General features: G+C 35.0%; 1 protein-coding gene across 1 annotated transcript in view; it reads left to right on the forward strand.

Moving 5' to 3' along the window:
- Positions 1–21,448, forward strand: part of LOC128985528 (neuroendocrine convertase 2) — a 105,707-nt gene extending 84,259 nt beyond the window's left edge. The window contains exons 8-13 of the mRNA XM_054405116.1: positions 5,724–6,068; positions 9,929–10,029; positions 15,060–15,293; positions 16,891–17,055; positions 17,663–17,780; positions 18,415–21,448. Coding sequence (XP_054261091.1) covers positions 5,724–6,068; positions 9,929–10,029; positions 15,060–15,293; positions 16,891–17,055; positions 17,663–17,780; positions 18,415–18,576 — 1,125 coding nt within the window. The 3' untranslated portion in view covers positions 18,577–21,448. The remainder of the gene's footprint in view (positions 1–5,723; positions 6,069–9,928; positions 10,030–15,059; positions 15,294–16,890; positions 17,056–17,662; positions 17,781–18,414) is intronic.
- The last annotated feature ends 387 nt before the right edge of the window (positions 21,449–21,835 follow it).

Raw genomic sequence — 21,835 nt, forward strand, 5'->3', positions numbered from 1 at the left:
AGGCGTTGCCCGAGCTATTGAAAGACAGTGCGATCCTATGGTATAGGAATAATCGAGAATTTTGGGGTGACTTCATGGACTTTGTCAGGGATTTTCAAATCCAGTACTTACCTCCCGGCTATTTACTTCACTTAGATGACGAAATTAGAAAGAGAACACAAGGGGAAGGGGAGTTGTTCAACCCCTACGTTGTAGCCATCTCGACCTTGATTCGAAGGAGAGGAGGATATTCGCAGCATGAAAAGTTAGATCGAATTTATAGAAACATGCACCCGAGCTATAAGACGTATGTTCGTAGACGAGACTTTGTAAACTTGCCAAGTCTGATCAAAGTCGCTGAAGATTATGAGACCTGCTTGCGAGAACGAAATGAATATGTAACCCCGCCGAATCCAGCCCAGGCGTTGGTACCCGAAACTGCCTACCATGGACGTAGTAGATTGGCACCGAAATTCTCGCATCATACGGCAACAGTTGAATCTAAGGCCAGCAACCAAGTTAGAGGTGAACCTGCAGACGCAAATCGATATACGGCAAGGACCATGAATGAAAGAGAGTATCAGAATCGACGATACTGCGATGATGAGAGGCGATCGGCCGATTCGAGGACATGCTGGAACTGCGAGAAGACAGGACATACCTTCAGTTTCTGCAAGGAACCAAGAATACTTAGATGTTTTAACTGCAAGAAGCCAGGAGCGAGGACAACAACTTGTGACTGCTCGAAGTCGGGAAACGAGAGACGGACGATGGACCACGGAGGTCGCCGGAGTCCGAGATCCGACCTAGTGCAACGACCTCCAACTTCCAGTTAGGCACCATTCACTGTTATAACTCAGAAAGAGTAACGAAAGACCTGAGGCCGTACATAAAGGTTTCGATGTTTGGTAGAGATTTTAAAGCACTGATTGACACTGGTTCCACGATAAACCTAATAGGTGACGAGGTCGCTGATTTTATTGAACGGAAGGTGCAACTAGAAAATCAAGAAGTCAAGGTTGTCATGGCCAACAACTCGGAAATGACATTGAACCGGTGTTTTACCCTGCCATCCACTATAAGAGGTGTGAACCACGAGCTGGAAGTAGTCCACCTTCCTAGATTAGGCACACCTATAATCTTGGGCATGGACATGATAAGAAAATTGAACATACTAGCCGTGAAAATCGAAGAGGATTTCCTAGGCCCATGCCGGACTGTTCCAAGTGTCAACGATTCTACCCAGCCGTCAGGGAAACGAGCCGAGATAGAAGACACCACAGTTTGTGGGCTGGAGCCTGAACCCTCTTGTGCTTACAGTGTTCGAGTGGTTAGTCAAGATCATCCAAACCAGACTGCTGCTACTCGATTTGATCGGAAGAAATTGGCCATCCCGAATACCCCTGCACCCCCACCGAAGAAGAAATCGCCAACGAAATTTGAAGTGATCCCTACGAACACTCCGAGAGCCGAGTCCGATGAGAATCGACCCAATCGTCCAGCAAGGAGACGAGGGAAAAGACGAACTATGAAGATCCAGATACCCGGGACGAACGAGATCAAGAGGATCAATATTCGAAAGTTGGGACTTGTCCCCCACCAGCGTGGAAGTGAGCCATTTGAGTAAGCTCAGTTTTGTTTTGATGTTAAGAAGTTTCATTTCTTTACTCCGTAGAAGATTGCAAATATTTTTAGATCCCAGGAGTAGGATCTACAAATCGAAGGACATTGAAGTTATTTGTGTTTTAGTTTCGAAGAATTTGAATTTTGGTTTAGAAGAAGTTGAGAATGTTTTTTTTTCTTTTTCTGTTTCTTTTTTTTGTTTCCACGAAGTGAGTGGAGGATGTAAGGGTTGATTTTTTACACCTCACCTTTTTTTATCATATCACGGCTGAAATCGGAAGACAAAAATGTTTTTACTTGAGGATCATCATAGTAGTACGAACGATCAACGATTTTGAGGTTAAGCATGGCGAGGCGAGGCTCAAGTAGTTAGCGCGAGCACCGATGTAGCCGCCGCCGAGGCCGAGTCGGACTGCCAAAACTGGTTTCTGCGCATGACCGGCCCAGACGTGCAACAAAACCACTGGGACCGGGCGCCGCCGGACAGTCTGTGCCATTTTGTGACCCAATCAACACGTCTCTCTCTAAGGTATAGTGCCTACTTGATATCATCTTATGATTCAGGGAAATTAGTAGTTTTACGTTTTGATATTCACGATCGATATTGATTAATTGATTTGCGATAATTTGTTCACGATAAACGAGGTTTTCGATTTTGATCAGTGATCAATTGGTATTTTTTGCAATTTAATTTAGATTTTAAATTGTGAAATAATTAGTTTGAAGTTAAAGAAATTTTGCCGACTAGCAATATAAAATCCAAACGAGTTAGCATACACTAGGCTATTGAGGAAAGCAAAAGTTGAGTAAGGCCAATTGAGTATTCTAAAGGATTTTTACCAACACATCTTATATTACATAACCTCTGTGTCACCTTCCAATATCCCTCCTTTTGCTGAAGCACAAGCAGCATCCTTTGGGCGGAACACGCTACTCAATTACCTAAACCCTCTTGTATCGCAGTTAAGGAGTGATTTAATAGGTTAAGCCTTAGCCTAGTTGTTATTGAAGAACTATATAATTTGAGGGTGACAATAGCCTAAGCTTGTGTAGTATAACATCATATAAACTCAATGTTGCCCTCCAAACACCTCTCCTTTTGCTGAAGTATAAGCAGCATCCTTTGGGCAGTGTACGCCATTCTATAGCCTCCTACCCTATCTTGTATGCTTAACGAATTTCTGGTACTTAATTCAACGTAGAGAGAGTTACGAGACACAATTAATTAGCTATAAGGTGTTTACGATTTAATAACGACATAACCTATTTGCCACGCACAACACAACAGTGTTTTGTTCGACGTTTTGTTATTATTTTGCGTCTGATCCGAACTATCGATCGTATTGAAATCGATAGCTATCAAAGTTAACACCGAATCTACTACCGGAATAATAGTTTATAGTTAGCCGTCGATTATAGTTGTTAGTGATTGGATCCTCGACATTGACTAGCGATATAGCATTTGATTTTGCTCAGTTTTGCTTTTGTATTCACTACACATCTGAATAGCTGTTTTATAAATAGCTAAGGGTAGCTGTTTTAGTGCTCACTTAGCTAGCGTTAGCCTGTTGATTAATTGGGATCTTTAAAGGATAGTGGGGGTCGTAGTTATCCAAATTACCCTATCGTAACCTATCCTAGATTGCTGAAGTATATTCAGCATCCTAGTTAGCTGTACAGGCTATCTACCCTTAACCTTTTTGTTGTTTAGAGCGCATTTGCGTGGGTTTAGGGTAGCGACCGAGGTTCATACGGGCGTTTAGGTAACGATTAACCTACCGTAACCTATCCTAGATTGCTTGAAGAATATTCAGCATCCTAGTTAGCTGTGCAGGCTATCTACCCTTGACCTTATTGTTGTTTAGAGCGCATTTGCGTGGGATTAGGGTAGCGAACGAGGTGCATACGGGTGTTTAGGTGACGATTAACCTACCGTAACCTATCCTAGATTGCTTGAAGAATATTCAGCATCCTAGTTAGCTGTGCAGGCTATCTACCCTTGACCTTATTGTTGTTTAGAGCGCATTTGCGTGGGATTAGGGTAGCGAACGAGGTGTATACGGGCGTTTAGGTAACGATTAACCTACCGTAACCTATCCTAGATTGCCGAAGTATATTCAGCATCCTAGTTAGCTGTGCAGGCTATCTATCCTTACCCTCTTTGTTGTTTAGAGCGCATTTGCGTGGGGTTTAGGGTAGCGACCGAGGTTCATACGGGCGTTTGGGTAACGATTAACCTACCGTAACCTATCCTAGATTGCTGAAGTATATTCAGCATCCTAGTTAGCTGTGCATGCTATCTATCCTTAACCTCTTGGTTGTATAGAGCGCATTTGCGTGGGGTTAGGGTAACGATCGGAGCGTAGCAAGGTTTAGTTTGATCCTATAACCTTTGATACCGATCCTAGTTTGCTCGAAGAACATTCAGCATCCTAACTAGCTGTACAAGCTATCGAACCTAATTCTTGAAATAGACTCTAACGCGAGAATTGAATTAACAGATAACACGACACATAGATTATACACGACAACGTTTTCTCTCGCGTCTGATAAGGTAACGATGATGAGTGAATAGCGACAACTGGTTCGCACATTTCACTGAGTTACCCTATCATTTCAATAAAGGATTTTGATTAAACACAGACGATCGACACTTTAGATTATTTGAGACGAAATTAATATTGAGTGGAATTTCAGAACAACAATATTTTGTTGATTCACATCGACCCCTGGAAATTTAAACCCAGCACTGCTGAACTATCTTTGGCGATAAGATAACGAAATCGACACACACACAGAAATTCCCTCACAGTGTTGAATAAGTGGCACGATCTTGTAGTCTTATTACTGACTGAGGCCGATATGTTTCATAGCCAGGACTGTTAATTAATAGTATAATTGTGAGTTGTAACTATAGTTTTATATTAAAATATACCAACTTATACACAATATCACCATAAATCCTGATGCAAACTCGTTACAATGATAAGCAGTCTCCGTAAATACGAAGATTCAAAAGTCCTATAAAACTTATTTAAATTTAAATTTTGTCCAAGATGAACAGACTTACATTAGTTTTTAGTTCTATGTCTAAATACGCCCGAGGCAAGCCACATTGCTTTGAATGAGAAATTTCAGTAAGACGTTTACCAAAATGAGACCTAGTTAGGTTATAAACATCCGTATCTCTGTCGTACAACGTAAATGAAAAAAAATAATGCGGCTGTAATCGTGCTTTGACATAAGAAACCACAAACAAATCCAAACAAATCTGAAATGAATCTTTAAAATAGGTATCTCAGTTGTTATGCATCATTTTCTTAAATAGATACAATTCTGCGTTAGTAATCGTCAATCTATTATAATAAGAGTACATTTAATGCACTCTAATTATAATAAAACTAAGATGCACAGCACAATTAAAACCGAACTTTTATTTGGTAAATATATAAATTAGCACACTTGGATAAAATTTACAAAACTTGGGATTTGTGTAAGGAGTTTGAACGTCTTGTGTAAGGCTAGTTAATTATTGTACCAAGCATTGAGTATTTTGGAAGTATGCTTAATTTAAGTCTTATGCTGTTACAGGGCAGGAACGGGCTAGGTAACATCTATGTGTGGGCAAGTGGTGACGGAGGTGAGGATGACGACTGTAACTGTGACGGATACGCAGTTAGAATGTTTGACCGTTACTATCAACTTGTGCCTTATGCTGTTACAGGGCAGGAACGGGCTAGGTAACATCTACGTGTGGGCCAGTGGTGACGGAGGTGAGGATGACGACTGTAACTGTGACGGATACGCAGTTAGAATGTTTGACCGTTACTATCAACTTGTGCCTTATGCTGTTACAGGGCAGGAACGGGCTAGGTAACAACTACGTGTGGGCCAGTGGTGTCGGAGGTTAGGATGACGACTGTAACTGTGACGGATACGCAGCTAGCATGTTGACCGTTACTATCAACTTGTGCTTTATGCTGTTATAGGGCAGGAACGGGCTAGGTAACATCTACGTGTGGGCCAGTGGTGACGGAGGTGAGGATGACGACTGTAACTGTGACGGATACGCAGCTAGCATGTGGACGGTTTCCATCAACTTGTGCATTATGCTGTTACAGGGCAGGAACGGGCTAGGTAACATCTATGTGTGGGCCAGTGGTGACGGAGGTGAGGATGACGACTGTAACTGTGACGGATACGCAGCTAGAATGTTGACCGTTACTATCAACTTGTGCATTATGCTGTTACAGGGCAGGAACGGGCTAGGTAACATCTACGTGTGGGCCAGTGGTGACGGAGGTGAGGATGACGACTGTAACTGTGACGGATACGCAGCTAGCATGTGGACGGTTTCCATCAACTCCGCAATCAACGATGGACAGAACGCTCATTACGATGAAAGCTGTTCTTCGACTCTTGCATCTACCTTCAGCAACGGTGCCAAAGACCCGAATACTGGAGTGGTAATTATATTTTTCATTTATCTGATATTAGTTGTTTGCAGGTTCTTGCTCAAATATACACACTTTGTTAAAATCCAATAAATGGATGGGTTATCTGTGATTTTCTTTGTTTGATCTCTTAAAAGCCATACCGGTAAGCTATTCTAGTAAAGCTAAATATAGAATTCCAATCCTCAGTTTGGCTTTTTATGTGGATGTACGTGTCGTGCATCAGCGATAACGGGACGAATCTTAATTTTATAAGTAACATTTTGTCAATTGGGGTCAAATACCCTCAGGCTTAAACAGACAGGGAAACATGCCACCTGGCGCGGGTCCAAATCAATTTATTGCTATATTGAATTTAATTATCGACAAGATTTTCTTTCGTAATGACCTGTGAACTAATGTTCCTAGACATACAGCACAAGCTACATACTTAGAATTGCTCAGAAGTATACTTTTACCACTTAAATGGTAAATTACTCTACCTTAGAAGGAACAAGTGGTCGGACAAATTTCAGTTAGCGCATAATTTGAGCCACAAGCGGCGCCCACGAGGTAAAACGATTCTACAGGGTGATTGGTACTCAGTGTGACTTGGTGTAAGTACAAAGTAAATGCAGTGTGATGATGCATATCAAATGTTCCAAGTCTAAAAATTAGCTTCCCAAAAAATTATTTTATGTTTTTTTTTTCAAAAATAAACATGCTTTTAAACTTAATACAGCGATTTCTCAACTACCTGTATATGGAATTGAGTAGATAATGTCATTTTCGTGTTCTACATTAAATCTTGAACAAGAATAATAGAAAATGACGGAGGATCAGTTGTAAAAACTCCAAGATAAAAACTTCAAGATTCAAAGATAAAAACTAAAATATGTTAAAATCTGCGCCATTTTATAAGCTTTCCAACCATATGCTACACTCTTGAGGTTTAGATATTTTGTTGTTTGTTTTAGTGGTTTGAATACCAGAAAACAGGGAACTTTTTTACTGTTTTTACTGTTCAAGCTGAAACAAAAATACAATTTTTGCTTAATACATGCCGACTTTCTATGTTTTAAATGTTAAAGACACCATGCTTTGTAGTCTTCAAACCACTAAAGCGTACATAAGCGGACATAAAGCTCAATGGTGTAGCATATGGTTGGAAAGCTTATAAAATGGCTCAGTTTTTAACATATTCCGACACTTTCTTGTATACAGGGTGTGAAAAATGCAATAGACCATTGTTTTTTTAAATTTTTATCAAAAATCTTAATTTTTATCTGTTAATCTATTTACAATAGAGTTTTTACAACTGATCCTCCGTTATTTTCTATTATTCTTGTTCAAAATTTAATGTAGAACACGAAAATGACATTATCTACACAATTCCATTTACAGGTAGTTGAGAAATCGCTGTATTAAGTTTAACAGCATGGTTATTTTTGAAAAAAAAAAAACATAAAATAATTTTTGGGAAGCTAATTTTTAGACTCGGAACATTTGATATGCATCATCACACTTAATTTACTTTGTACTTACACCAAAAAAATTTTGTCACACTGAGTACCAATCACCCTGTATAGACTAATGACACACAATTGGCATTCCAATGAGACCAAAAACAATTATGACACTCACTTATACGGATTCTTTCTTGTCTCGGACAGTGCCGGATTACCGAAATGCCGTATCGGTGAGCACAGTCAAAAATTACGCATTACTTACGAGGACAACAAAAATGCTGCTAAAACAGTAATAACGCTAAGTAACAAAGCCTACGGGCGAGTCGAAAGGGACCTCAGCCAATCAAACCTTGAATCTGACTAACCGAAATTTTGCTAAGGACTATTCGGAAAACTTACGCCGACGCCTGATTGTAGAACGAACCAGACTGACAAATGAACAGTTGCGTTTTACTGCATAACATATTTTACATCATGTTTTACCTTTTAAAATCTTAAATAAAAGTTCCCTATATTTGGGACATGCATTGGCAATGCGTATCGATGAACATGATTCAACACATAGTTGGCGATTAAACTTCAATACCTAAAATGATGAGGAAGCAAGCGATACAGCTTAATGATAGGTAATGTAGGTAATGATGACCAGGACGATTATAGAGGTGATTTTGAGGAAGTTATCGGAATCTCTTATGTGATACCATGAGCAAATGGACACTCGTATCATATTTGACCAATGCATCATTTACCACATATCTCCATCTCTTGGATCCCTGCGAATTGCGGGAAATTCTTCTTCATCACTTTGATTCATTTGTTTTTTGATAATTGTAATTCATTTTCAAATCCCATACTTACAAAAACACGCAATCTTTCTGTAACCTAACATTTGACATCTTCATTAAATAATTATCTGTTTTTTTCGTTTAGTCTTTAATAAATAAATCGAAGCTTAATGCTTATGGCCATAAATGAAACAAATATTCGTAATTTTTCTATATAGCTATAATATTTGACAGTCTTTATTCAATTGTAGATCAGAACCACTAGGTTTAAGCTGAAGGTATGAACTATTACCTGCGATAAAGTTTGACAAAGATGGACATTAATGGGTTGAGAGAGTTGAGGCATGGCTTCGCCTCTGAACATTAATAAGACCACTCAGCTCTGATGCAGCTCTAACACGAACACGAGTGTAAGCAAAACGACCATTTACTAGCCTTGACCCGTCATCAACTTGCAAATGCACTGCTTCTAACATGGCTCATGTAAACCACCCATTGGTGTAATTAGGCAGGATATGTGTGTCATGTTTAGATTAAAATGTTATGCTTCATTACGGATTATCATCAATAGTTATTTCGTGATTCTGTATTAGTAAACATACTGTTCTTTCATTAATTTTTTTGAAACAAAGTAAATTGTTTAATTTTTTTTTAGTATTGGTGTTTATTTTAAAAAGGGTTAGTGTAGAAATTATAAATCTGTAAAAATGAAAGAGATATGAATCCAACAAGACCATTGTGCATATTTTAATATTGTATTTAATATAAATTCCTTTAGGAGACTACAACGATCATACTTTGTATTGGTCGTGTTGAATAAAAAAAATTAAATCTGCTTTTAAAGTGACACTAATAGTATGGAGAATAGAATTAATCATATCTACATTATTATCTTTGGTTTGTTTGTGTAAGCCGATACATATTTGTTCAATATACAGCTAGTTGATATTCGATATTACACCAATACCTAAGATTAATATCAATTCCTGCAAACATAATAATTGAAATTGACACTGTCATATGGGTCTATAAATAGGCATGATTGCAATAAGATAAATTATTACTGTAAATATCTAATTCTAGTTATTAAGCTTATCATAAACAACACACACTTTCATAGTTTTGCTTGATATGTGTTTATAACATATTTACACAAAGCTATGTATCCTCTACATTAATTACGTAAATTTTTGCGTAATTTTTGCATGTCTTGCAAAGTATATTCATTTTCTGGAAAAAAAAAAAAAAACTGTTAGTATGTAAATTAATTTTTATATATTTTGTGTAATTTTTTAATCTAAGGAAATATGTTATTTATAACATTATGTGGTAGAAAAAATTAAATTACAGCTTGTTTGTAGATGCATGGTCCCGAAGGGTGAAAACAATCTCAAACCCTAATTCACACCTCCCGTCAGGTTATAAAATATTTCTCAAATTAGCACAACATATGCTTACATATTTATATGCAACAGAAAACCCATATGCTTAAAAATTAACTTATCTCCCTTAGATATACCAAACATTAATTTAACTAGTTCATTAAAGGAATTTTGAAAGTCATCTAGTATGACCTCCTTTCAAAGAACTTATATTTAATGAGAACATTCCACGTAAACTCATATTATTATTGTTGCAGGCTACGACAGACCTGTATGGGAAGTGCACAACCACACACTCCGGAACTTCCGCAGCAGCACCGGAAGCCGCCGGTGTGTTCGCTCTGGCCCTAGAAGCTAAGTAAGTTAACCATTACAGTATGACATTACAGGAGATAGTTTGAATTTAGGGTCGAGAAAATATCTACCAAACGATCTGGATAAACAATTTATCGTAACTAATTAATAGTTAATAACGTTACAAAGTGTTTAACGATTTCCGTAACCTTACGAAAATTTAAAGAGATAGGTTCTAAAGTAATATTTTGAATTATGTACACGGAAAGAAATATTTGACTAGTATTTCCTTTTTTGTGCCTTTCTTGTCTGCTTATGTTTGCAAAAACCACGCATCACTGTGACTAACCGTTAATATGCTTGTTTGGGCAAATAAAGCTATAAACAAAAATATATGTCAACGGTTGCATGTAAGTGCAATTTCTAGGTCCAACATTTGATAAAGATGTAACAGTTATGAATTAGATATCATCTATTTGCTCAGTAAAAAAATAACGTTCTTATTAACCCCATTATTACTAAAAGCGCGCATATATTCTGCAAAAAAGTACACAATATTAAACGTAGCCAAATAAAATATAAAATATACACTAATCGATGAATGTATTCTTTTAAATTTAAAATTCTGCTCTCTCCTATATAGTGACGGCACAGATCAATGTATATCTTTAGTTATTCATACTAAGACAAATGTAGTAACATGCCAGTGTTAAGAACAAAGCCCTGAATGAATTAAGAACAAAGGTACTGATGAATATAATGCCCATAACTCTGGTTGGTATTTTACTGTCGAAGCCAAGTTCGATCACAATGAACCTTGGTCTTCTATATTGTGAGATAAAGCTTTATTGATTCTATTTCGTCCTTTCTATGGCAGGCTTAAGGTTAAAGATGACTGACGCAGCTTTGCCATAACCTACGATATTGAAGCCTTATTGAGGTAGATTTTATGGCTTTTAAGGGTAAAATACTTCCCGAAGGTTGATGATCTTTGTAGTCGATTAATGTTAAAGCTTCAGTGCATCACGTTATAACAGTTGTGTGGAAACTCAGTTATTTAAAGAATAAATCACATAAATTACAAATATTTCAACTGAAATCGGGTGTAATTATGAAATAATAAATTAATTAACTGTGCCCAACAGTTCCATTGATATGATAATTACAACTAATATCAGAGTTATCAATCATTTTAAACTATATACTGTAATTAGTCGAGTACTGTAAATTAATATCTACATTACAGCTAAATAGATTGGAATATAATTGTAATGTAATTTTTGATAATTATGAATTCAAGTTACAGGTTCACATCGTATGGGAAACAAATTATTTTAAATCTTTCGTTTGCAACAACAGCTAAAACACAAAATATATTATAATACTTTATTCTCTATATGGGATATTTACTAATATCCACATATTAAAACAATGTCATTTTAGAGTAACGTTGATTATTTTTACAGTAAAGGTTTTATGGATATACATTTTACAATGTTTTATTGTGGTATAAAAGTATAACAAGAGCAAAATATATATCTTACAAACAACACTGTGTCACCAAACTATCCAGTGATAAATGGACCAAAACTTCCTTTTACATATTGAATAGAGTTTTGATTAATGTAGCGTGTCCGTCGAGCCGAGCAATTGTTTGGCAATTTATAGCTTTACGTCGCACCTCATCGTTTATATGTAAATGTAAAGTACCCTTTACTGTATACCTAAACTGTATTTTAGTAGTATATCAATGTAATCCACATAGTACAGTAAAAATATGTTATGACCCAAAAAAAATTAGCACAACCGGGGAATTTGGTACAGATGTTGGGTGTACCTTCCTTTTGAACATACTAAAAGTCCCCTATAATTGAAGCTGTGCTACGGCCGCCATATTGGAAAATGGCGGCATATTTCTGTATTTTTCGCTATGGTGACTTTATTTTTAGAGATACAAGAAAACGCTAAATGTACAAAATGTAGGTCATCTAAAAATACACATTTTTTGTATTTACCCTTTTTCTCTAAACCCAACGGTTTTTGAGTTATTTGTTATTAAGTATTATTTAGTTTTTTCTATTTATCAAAAATAGGTGAAACATATGGAAATTGACCGTTACTTTCAAGGATTATGATAATTTATCCTATTTAGTTAAATAGTGCGATACTATAAAATCTAAAAATTTAAGCTTATTTTATGAGTAAAACAACTCCACCACAGCAAACCTGCAGACTCAGCAAATTTCCATTTGATTGGATGTTTTATTTAAATAAAATTAGATTCAACAGGTACCTAGGTTTGCTGCTACAAGTAGGTTTTTATAGTGTGTTTTTTTAAGTAAAATATCAATACATTACTATAAAATAACTAATTTTCCAAGTTTGATAAAAATATATCAATAAACAAGCAAACTGCAACAGTTAACTAATTCATAAGAATAGCATGGGAGTTTTAAATTTGCAATAAACAAATTTGAATAGACAAATTTTGGTTGTGTTTACTAAAAAGATGGCGATTAGTCACGATTAGAATATTAACCAAATGGGTTTTCAAAAGGAGATGGAGCCTGTTATTTAAGTAATATTAATTCGTACCAAGCACCGAAAATATTGTATGCAGTAAGGTGATCTACCATATTTTGTAAAGTACGCAATAGTCATATTAATATTTTATCTTAATTTTTTACCCATTTAATAGTTAAAATTTTAGTATTTTGATGGCACCACTACACTAACTAACTATACTTGACATCCCATTGTAAATTTGGAAGGGTGTTTTTCGTGTCTGGTTCATGTTGGTGACTAATTAAGTATGGTAAAGTATAGTTAGTTTTATTTATCAAAAATCGGTGAAACCCATCGCAATCAACGGTTACTTTTCTAGGTTTACGACAATTATTCATCCCACTTAGTTGATATCAGAGTGATAGTGGTAGTGCCATCAAAATATTAAAATGTTAATTTATTAAATGGGTAAAAATTAGTATAAAATATTAATATGACTATTGCGTAGTTTACAAAATATGGTTGATTTCCTCACTGCATACATTATTTCCGATACTTGGTACGAGTTAATATTACAGTACTTAAATTACTTGCTTCATCTCCTTATGAAAACTCATTCGGTTAGTATTCGAATCGTGACGAATAATCGCCATATTTTCAGTAAACACAACCAAAATTTGTATATTTAAATTTGTAAATTGTAAATCTTAAGCTACCATGCTATTATTATGAATTAGTTAACCGTTGCAGTTTGTTTGTTTATAGATTTATTATGATCAAACTTGGAAAATTAATTATTTTATACTAAGTTATTGATATTTTACAAAAAAAAAACACACACTATAATAACCTACCTGTAGCAGCAAACCTAGGTATCTGTTGAATCTAATATTATCTAAATAAAACATCCAATCAAATGGAAATTTGCTGAGTCTGCAGGTTTGCTGTGGCGGAGTTGTTTTACTCATAAAATAAGCTTAAATTTTTAGATTATATAGTATCGCACTATTTAACTAAATAGGATAAATTATCATAATCCTTGAAAGTAACGGTCAATTTCCATATGTTTCACCTATTTTTGATAAATAGAAAAAAACTAAATATACTTAATAACGAATAACTCAAAAACCGTTGGGTTTAGAGAATGATGGTAAATACAAAAAATGTGTATTTTTAGATGACCTACATTTTGTACATTTAGCTTTTTCGTGTATCTCTAAAAATAAAGTCACCATAGCGAAAAATACAGAAATATGCCGCCATTTTCCAATATGGCGGCCGTAGCACAGCTTCAATTTTAGGGGACTTTTAGTATGTTCAAAAGGAAGGTACACCCAACATCTGTACCAAATTCCCCGGTTGTGCTAATTTTTTTTAGGTTTATGGAATTTTTCTCTTATTTTTACTGCACTAACAAGTTTAAGTTGTGTTTTTAACCACTGAACTTTCAAGTATGCGTTGTACGTAACATTTAAACAGAAGAGGTACAGTAATAATAATGAGGTGATATTTTTCTTCGAATAAACACAGAACACATTTTGATGATATTAAAGCACAGTATTAGGAACACATTTTTATCGAATGTTTTCTACATTCAGAGTTGTTGAATGGTGGCCTATAGTCATGTGTTGATGTTGATAGTTCACTGACCACTACAGAACAATATTGACAGCTATAATGACAAACACGCTTTTACAAACGATAATTTCAAATAAACACATTTTATTTTGCCAAGTTCTATACGTTAAACAAACCGACGAAAAAAACTAAATAAAAGACCTTGCAAACTTTGGATTGGTAAAAACATACTATGAAAACTTCGGAGTTTTATAAATTATCAACGTTTATTAAAAGAGTAGCCTACAAGTTAGATAAGCCGTCAGTGTCGTTCCCGATCATTTGCTAAGTTTGTTCGTGTGCGTTTAGAAACTTCGGTACAGCTGAACTGTCCCATGGGAGTTGTAACTGAACAATTAAAGCAAAACGTATTGATGTCTACGAATTGTATTTTGTTTTATTCATTTAAGTACTGATATTATGGTAATCGTTACAAAAAAAAGGTTAGGGGCCTAATAGTTTGATGATTAACCATGTTTTCTTATCCTAACTTACCATCTCGATCACAATGTGTCACATTTATGTCTACATCATAAATGAAGTACGGTAGTTATTATTATCCAGTACCAGGGGGACCAAGCCTTTACAACCCCTATACCCAGGTATATCAACGGTGCCGTTACGTTTACTATAACGCGCTAACTTCAGTTGTAAGGAAATCATGTCACTGTCCTCCAGTCATAAATTAAAAACCTCTGGTTTTAAGGGTTGTTTATAATCATCCGTTATATTGATTTATTTTGTCTTAAATTTGACGTAGCCTACCACCTTTCTCTAATACGGTTGTTTTCAAATCTAACTATCGGATTAGATTAAGAGAAAACACAGGTGACTCGATTTGGCTGTACTAACTATTCTTTAGTTGATGTATAAAATTTTCGTTGTCATTTTGTTGCAAATTTAGTAATCCATAAGGCTCACTGTTTAGATTTTAATGTATTTCTAAGACAAATTTCATTTTGTTTGTTGCAGCACACAGTTGACTTGGCGAGACATTCAGCATCTGACCGTGTTGACCTCCAAACGGAACTCACTGTTTGATGCCAAGGGAAGGTTCCACTGGACAATGAATGGCGTTGGTCTAGAGTTCAACCACTTGTTCGGCTTTGGAGTGTTGGACGCCGGAGCGATGGTGGCTCTTGCTAAACAGTGGAAGACTGTTCCTGCCAGATATCACTGCGAGGGAGGAAAAGTCATTGAGACCAAGTGAGCACAACATGGCACAACTGATATATCAATAGTAAAAAGAAAATACCCCCGTCGCAGCAAACCTGCATACTAAGCGAATTTCCATTTACCCGGCTTGATTTCTACTAAAATATTCCCTATAAATTTTCAGATTTATTTCCTATTTAAATAACATTAATTTTAGTGAGTAGTTAGGTTTGCTGCTATGGGGAAGATGTTGAGATGTGTTTTTTCAATTGAAATATTGATAGCTTAGTATGAAATAAACCAAATTGCCAAATTTGATTAAAATATATCCATAAACAAGCAAACTAGAACAGTTTATTTATTCTCCATAAGAATAACATGGGAATTTTAAATTTACAATTTTTTAAATTTTCTCCGTAGTCAATGTACATTCAAAAACACTTCAATATACTAAATTATTTGTTTTTTTAAGCTCTTCAAAATGGTCTCGAGAGAAATTTAGAAATGTTAAGTTTTTAGAGTCAAAAATTAGAAAAACCCATTTTTACCCCATAAAACCCCCCATAAACCCCTGATCCCATGGTCCGATTATGCTGGTTCGCGAACTCGTTCGAATAAATGTAGGTTTACACGTTTGTACCAAATTTCATCAAAATCGGATCAATTTTGCTCGAGTTATCGCGCTAACGGACACATATATAAATATATATATATGAATTTGAACGGATGGTGTTTTTGGCCTCTGGGGACCTCAAAACGAAAAAGTAAATCGGTCCCGGGTCTAGGTCTTACCATGAGACCTACGGTAATAGCTTATTCCCTATATGGGAAATTCGCTAAAACACTTTGAAATAAAAGGATGAATTTATTAATATGCACTGCTACTAACAAACATGTTCAAGAACGTTATTTTGAAGCAGTAAAATGATTTGTTCTGCAATATTTCTTATAATTCAAAACATAATTCACACATGGTAAAACAGCAGGAAATTTGTATTATACTTGCTTTTCTTATTGTGTTTAGTTTCCTCTTAGCAATGTCGCTATTTAGCCATAAGGCAGCATATTTACGTAAAATATCGACCTGAAGTCATAGCCGGTTATTATTGAACCTCAGCAATAGGAAGCGAAGGAAATAAAGTAAGATGCGATCGAGAGGTGCGGATAAAGGAGAAAGGGGTGGTTGAGCTAAGTAACAATTCTGTCAATAACAGAGAACCTCCCACCGGATCGTAATACAATTACATGACTACGTCTACACAGAGACAGCTGGTACCATCTGATACTGGGCCCATGTGTTATGGAAATGGGAGGAACAAGGGAGTTTAAACTGTCACCTATTGTATGGGGTTTCTTTTTAAACATCGTATTTCTGCTTTAAAAACAATCTTGATTTTTCATTAAAGCATTTACATGGTTAGATTTTTAGGGTCATTTTAACTAACACTTTTGTATACTCAAATAACAAAAAGCATTGTGACTTAATGCAAAATTAAATTGTGGAAATGTTTGTTGAAAACTAAAAAAAAAACTTATAAACATATTTTAGATTAACATTACACATAATTATATTACCAATATAAATCTCCCGGGAGTACCTACTAAACAAGTTGAGATCACTAAGGCCCCCATGTCACTGTATTTGCAGAATGATACCGAGCAGCAGATCCGTGTACCTCAAGATCACGACCAACGCTTGCCAAGGGACGGACACTCAGGTCAGCTACTTGGAGCATGTGCAGGCAGTCATCACTCTGAACGCTACTAGGAGAGGAGACGTGGAACTATTCCTTACATCCCCTATGGGCACAAGGTAATATTAATCTCTGTTGGTCGTTTATTCATTACGAAAATGGTCCACATATGTGTTGTACACGAAAACTTACTTTATCTGTTCCAAGAAGAAAATGCTACATTTTAAGGGTTTGTTAATTTCATCCGTTTTTCTTAAGCAATTAAAAAAAAAAAAAAAAAAAAAAAAAAAAACACGTCATGTTACAAGAAATACAATTAAATATATAAAGATAGATTATTACGTTTAAGCCTGATAGGTTTTCATATTTACAACTTATAATTAACAACAACTTATATTTACAACTATTAAAAGTTAACGGCTGTTTTTTGTGATATTTGTTCGCAGCCTATCAGTCTAGTAGAGTGTTGGATTTATTTTTGTTATTTTATTTCTAATACGTTTATCCCAAACGTTTGGAGTTACATTTTTTTATCAAGTTTTCTACTGAAACTAGCATACGATACAGGACCAATAAAAATAATGATGGAAGTAATGTATTAAAAAAAATAAAATTGATTGGCCTCCATCAACTTTTGTCTAAAATATTTAGCTAATCAGCCCTTATATCACGCCGGACATCGTACTCTGGGTGTGTGCTACTCTACAGCATTCTCTGGTGTTGCAGGTCTATGATTCTCAGCAAGCGAGTGAACGACGATGACCGACGTGACGGCTTCACCAAGTGGCCCTTCATGACCACCCACACCTGGGGCGAGTACCCGCAGGGAACATGGATTCTGGAGGTAACGGACCTGCTTTCTTTGTCAATATAACTGGTTTTCTGGTGAAAATGATTGTGTAAAAGCTAATAAACTTATTGTCACTAGCACTTAAATAGTTAAGTATCAAGGAGATATCTAAATTTGAAAATAGATATTTAATGAAATGGAAAAATGTGTAATAAAATTACGTCATCTTAGATCCTGTCTGAATTTTTATATCCATATCACTGGAAAAGGACATCTATCTATTATTAGTTCCCAAGTATAACTACTGCGATTTTTCATGGAATAAATTTAAATGGTGCAGATGATAGAAAGCAATCCATACAAACTACAGTTAATATTAACCATACATTTTGTACCTGGTTCAAAAAATCCCCTTTTTCAATTCATAATTATAGCAACGTCATAATAAAATACCTTAAAACATAATATACGATCAAATTATTGTTGTAAAGGCAGATTTGTTCAATCTTAGTTAAAGGCTTATTACTTATTTGATTAAATTATTGAAGTATTTTTTTTTTTTTTTACTTTTAATTTAGTTATTATAGTGTACTGATTTGTTTTACCAGTGGACATAGTAGTGATGGATATTTATGCTAACATTGATGCCAATTAATGCCACTCTTTGACTCGTAATTTCCTTTTTCAGGTTCGATTCAACTCAGATTGCGTCCAGTCCGGCTTCATCAAGGAATGGACTCTGATGCTGCACGGCACCAGGGACCCTCCCTACAGCGACTTGCCTGTGTCCGATCCTCACTCTAAACTGGCCATTGTCAAGAAGGCTCATGAGGAGAGGAGTAAAATGTAATCCAACATACAGCATGACCATAAAACATAAAATGACATTCAGTGCCAAAATACAAAATAAGAAAAGTTGAAAACGTCTTGGTTTTGCATAAATTAAAAACATTGTAATGTAAAATATGCAAGAAATAAAAAAAATATTCAGTTTAAACTTACAAGCGCCGAACATTTAAATAATTAATATTACAACTAAATAAAATCAAAACTGGTTTTAATGCTATTTAAACTCATCAAAACTAATCATTTTAAAAGTAATTAAAGCTGTTTTACGAACCCAATCATAATGGAATGAAGTGAAAAGTTTCCTCATTGAAAATAAAACAAGCATTTCAAGTTGATGAAATTTATTCTAACTTTAAAAAGTCGCTTTTGTCTTTGATTCTACTCCGAGTAATATCACAGATATACTACGGTGGATAGTATTAGTTTAAACACTATTAAACGGTAGAATAATAATTATACAACATTTAACACAAGTTTATTCAACATTTAAATATTTACCACATTCTAAGAGTTAAATCATACATACTATATCGACTGAGAACAGCAAGTAAATAATACAGATGGATTGCACTTGAAGAGCAAGTGAGGCGAGGCTACCGCTAACTCCCCACTTGCTGCAGCCACCGCTCTATCTTGGGCGGATTATTATCAAACCTCTATCACTAAACTGGCTCGTAATAAACATTCACCTATATAAATTCGACACTATTAACTAATAAACCGTAACACATGCAAAGGTTGGAAAAAACATTAGCTTTGTAAGCAGTGTGCAAGTGTAGCACACATTGAAATATATTGTGCTACACTTGCACTAACACACATTGACAACTAGAAACATTCTTCTTTCCTGCCACACTTTTACTTAATTAGCGTACTATGTTACTAACAACCCACGTAATATGTGTTTTGGTAAATACAATAATGTGTTAGCAGTGTTTTAGAGTTTAGTGGAATCCTTGATTTTAAAACTTAACATAGCTAGAGAACTGTAATAGAGATTGTTAGGTAACTTTTTAAATTTATCTACCTGAAAAATAAAATGACAAAAAGAGATACATAATCTACCTTAACAGACAGCATTTTGTCTGTTGTGACATGTTTGTCTACCTTTTATTCAGTCAGAATGAGAAGTGAAGGTATTCGTACAAAACAAAACGTTATTCATACATTTACTCTTACTGTTCCATGATAGACAAGATGTTATTCATTTAGAGTCATCAAACATACGTCAAACTCACTAATTATGTTCTAGATCTTTCTGCAAAATGCGTTTCTTAGTTTTCAACGGGTTGTTGTCTAAAGATACGTGGACGTGTTAGGGTAGTTTGTACGTAACTTTAGGGAGATATATTGGCATATCACTTGGCATGAGAGTAGGTTTTGGAAGGCTGTGATTTCTGTTAACAAAGATCTCGCTTAAAATATAGAGGGTATATTTTTATCAAAATATAGGGCGAGTTTTCGAATATTTGCGTTACGAAAAAACTAATGCGGTTTTATATTCAATATTTTAAAAAGTTAAAAATAATTATGTTAAGTTTTAACTTTTTAAACTATAGTTTTGATTTCAGTAACTTTAAATGACTATTGAAAAAAAACTGTGATGAGATTAAAAATTACAGAGTCTTAAAGCTCATAGATATTATTATAGTTGTGTTTGCATAAGACGTACAAAAGCATAGAAATTGTTGGGAGTGATCAGATTACAGTAATCATAAACACAAAAAAGAATGCAAGAGCTTGGCATGAAAATTAAAATACCGATTTTTGTGTTAATATCAAGTTGTGGGGTTCCACAATATCAGTCGGGTTTCTTCACACCAACAATTTAAAAAATGTTATTCTTCAATCAGGTAGCCCCTATTGAGTGCTTCAGGTAAGTACTTCCAATTTTCATCTTGGTGTGCTAAAACAGACAGCTATTTTAGTTTATATATATCGTTAAAGAGAAAAAGGGCAATTTAACAATTAATTATTTCATTGAATTATGTTTTGTACGTTGTTGAAAATATTTTAAGTGAGTTTTGTTTTGATCTAAATGAAATGAATCATTTCACGTTGAAGTTTTAAATCATACAATTTAGCATTGACTGTTATCTTTGACTATTAATACAACTGCTGTTATTCATTTATGCTATGGTAAACAAAAATTTCAAAATAGGGCCAATGAGAAGAATGGGAAAGGTATTGAACACAAATACTTGGACACTTAAGTTTTATCCAATTAGAATTTTAAATCATTGATTTTGTTCCTGGCCCCCGGAGTGAGACGGGTCCGCTGTGGAGAAGCCCGTGTATTTTGTACCGCATGTTACAGTAGTGAGTTGTAGCCGCGTAGTTAGACCCGACTCGACGCTGGTCGTCTCCCGACTTTTGTAGGGTCCAAATTTTTGCACAATTATTTACGCAAATATTTTTATACTTAACGACTATAATTTGCAAAAGTAAATTTCATACAAGTTTACTGTTTAAGCTGCATTTTTATAATTATTTATGGTTATTTTAACTAAGCACATTGATAACGCATAACATTAAGCGCAGAAATTAATGTATATATTTCTGTTGTATATAAACTATTACGATGCTTTATCTGTTCACTTGCTTAGTCTATCTACCTACCCAAATAGTAGCTAAACTCTTTTATTTCACTTTACCATTGTCATAGGCAGTGTCTTACTATCCAAATGAAAACCGAAACCTCGAATAGTTTTTTGTATATAGTCTCCCAATGTGGTCGTCTATCTATATTTATGACTTATGAACAAGTTCAATTTGCTTTTATGTTAATGTAGAGTTAATTTAATTTAAGCAACACTATTTGTAAAATAGAACAGATCGTATATAATGGTAATAAAGTTATGAATATTCTGGTATGCAAAATGTCTTTTTTTACTCCTTTATATGATATCTTTGATTTAATACTTGATTTATGTGACACTACACTCGTTGTGTCTGGTAAAGGTGTCTTCAGTCCAAACATCAGCAGAAGTTATCCTTAAAGAAAACTCTTTATTTGATCAGCAATTGAACTGTCTTCAAAAGGATGTATCAACTCAAAATAATCTGTTATATTAATAAACTGATACAGTCGAATTTGTAGTCATCGATTAAGGCCTTTTACCAAATAAAAACTTAGGCCTATGATAGATCAAAATCACAATCAATCAGAAGTATAAAGTTTGTGGGTTTGCTGAAATGTATTGGTATCAACGAATATTCTAACGGCTCTGTCTCAAAGAGATTTCCAACGGGATACGCCT

Source organism: Macrosteles quadrilineatus, unplaced genomic scaffold (genome assembly GCF_028750875.1).
Source record: "Macrosteles quadrilineatus isolate MER2022 unplaced genomic scaffold, UCM_ALF_1.0 Scaffold_1__1_contigs__length_201487025, whole genome shotgun sequence".
Taxonomy (NCBI): Eukaryota; Metazoa; Arthropoda; class Insecta; order Hemiptera; family Cicadellidae; genus Macrosteles; species Macrosteles quadrilineatus.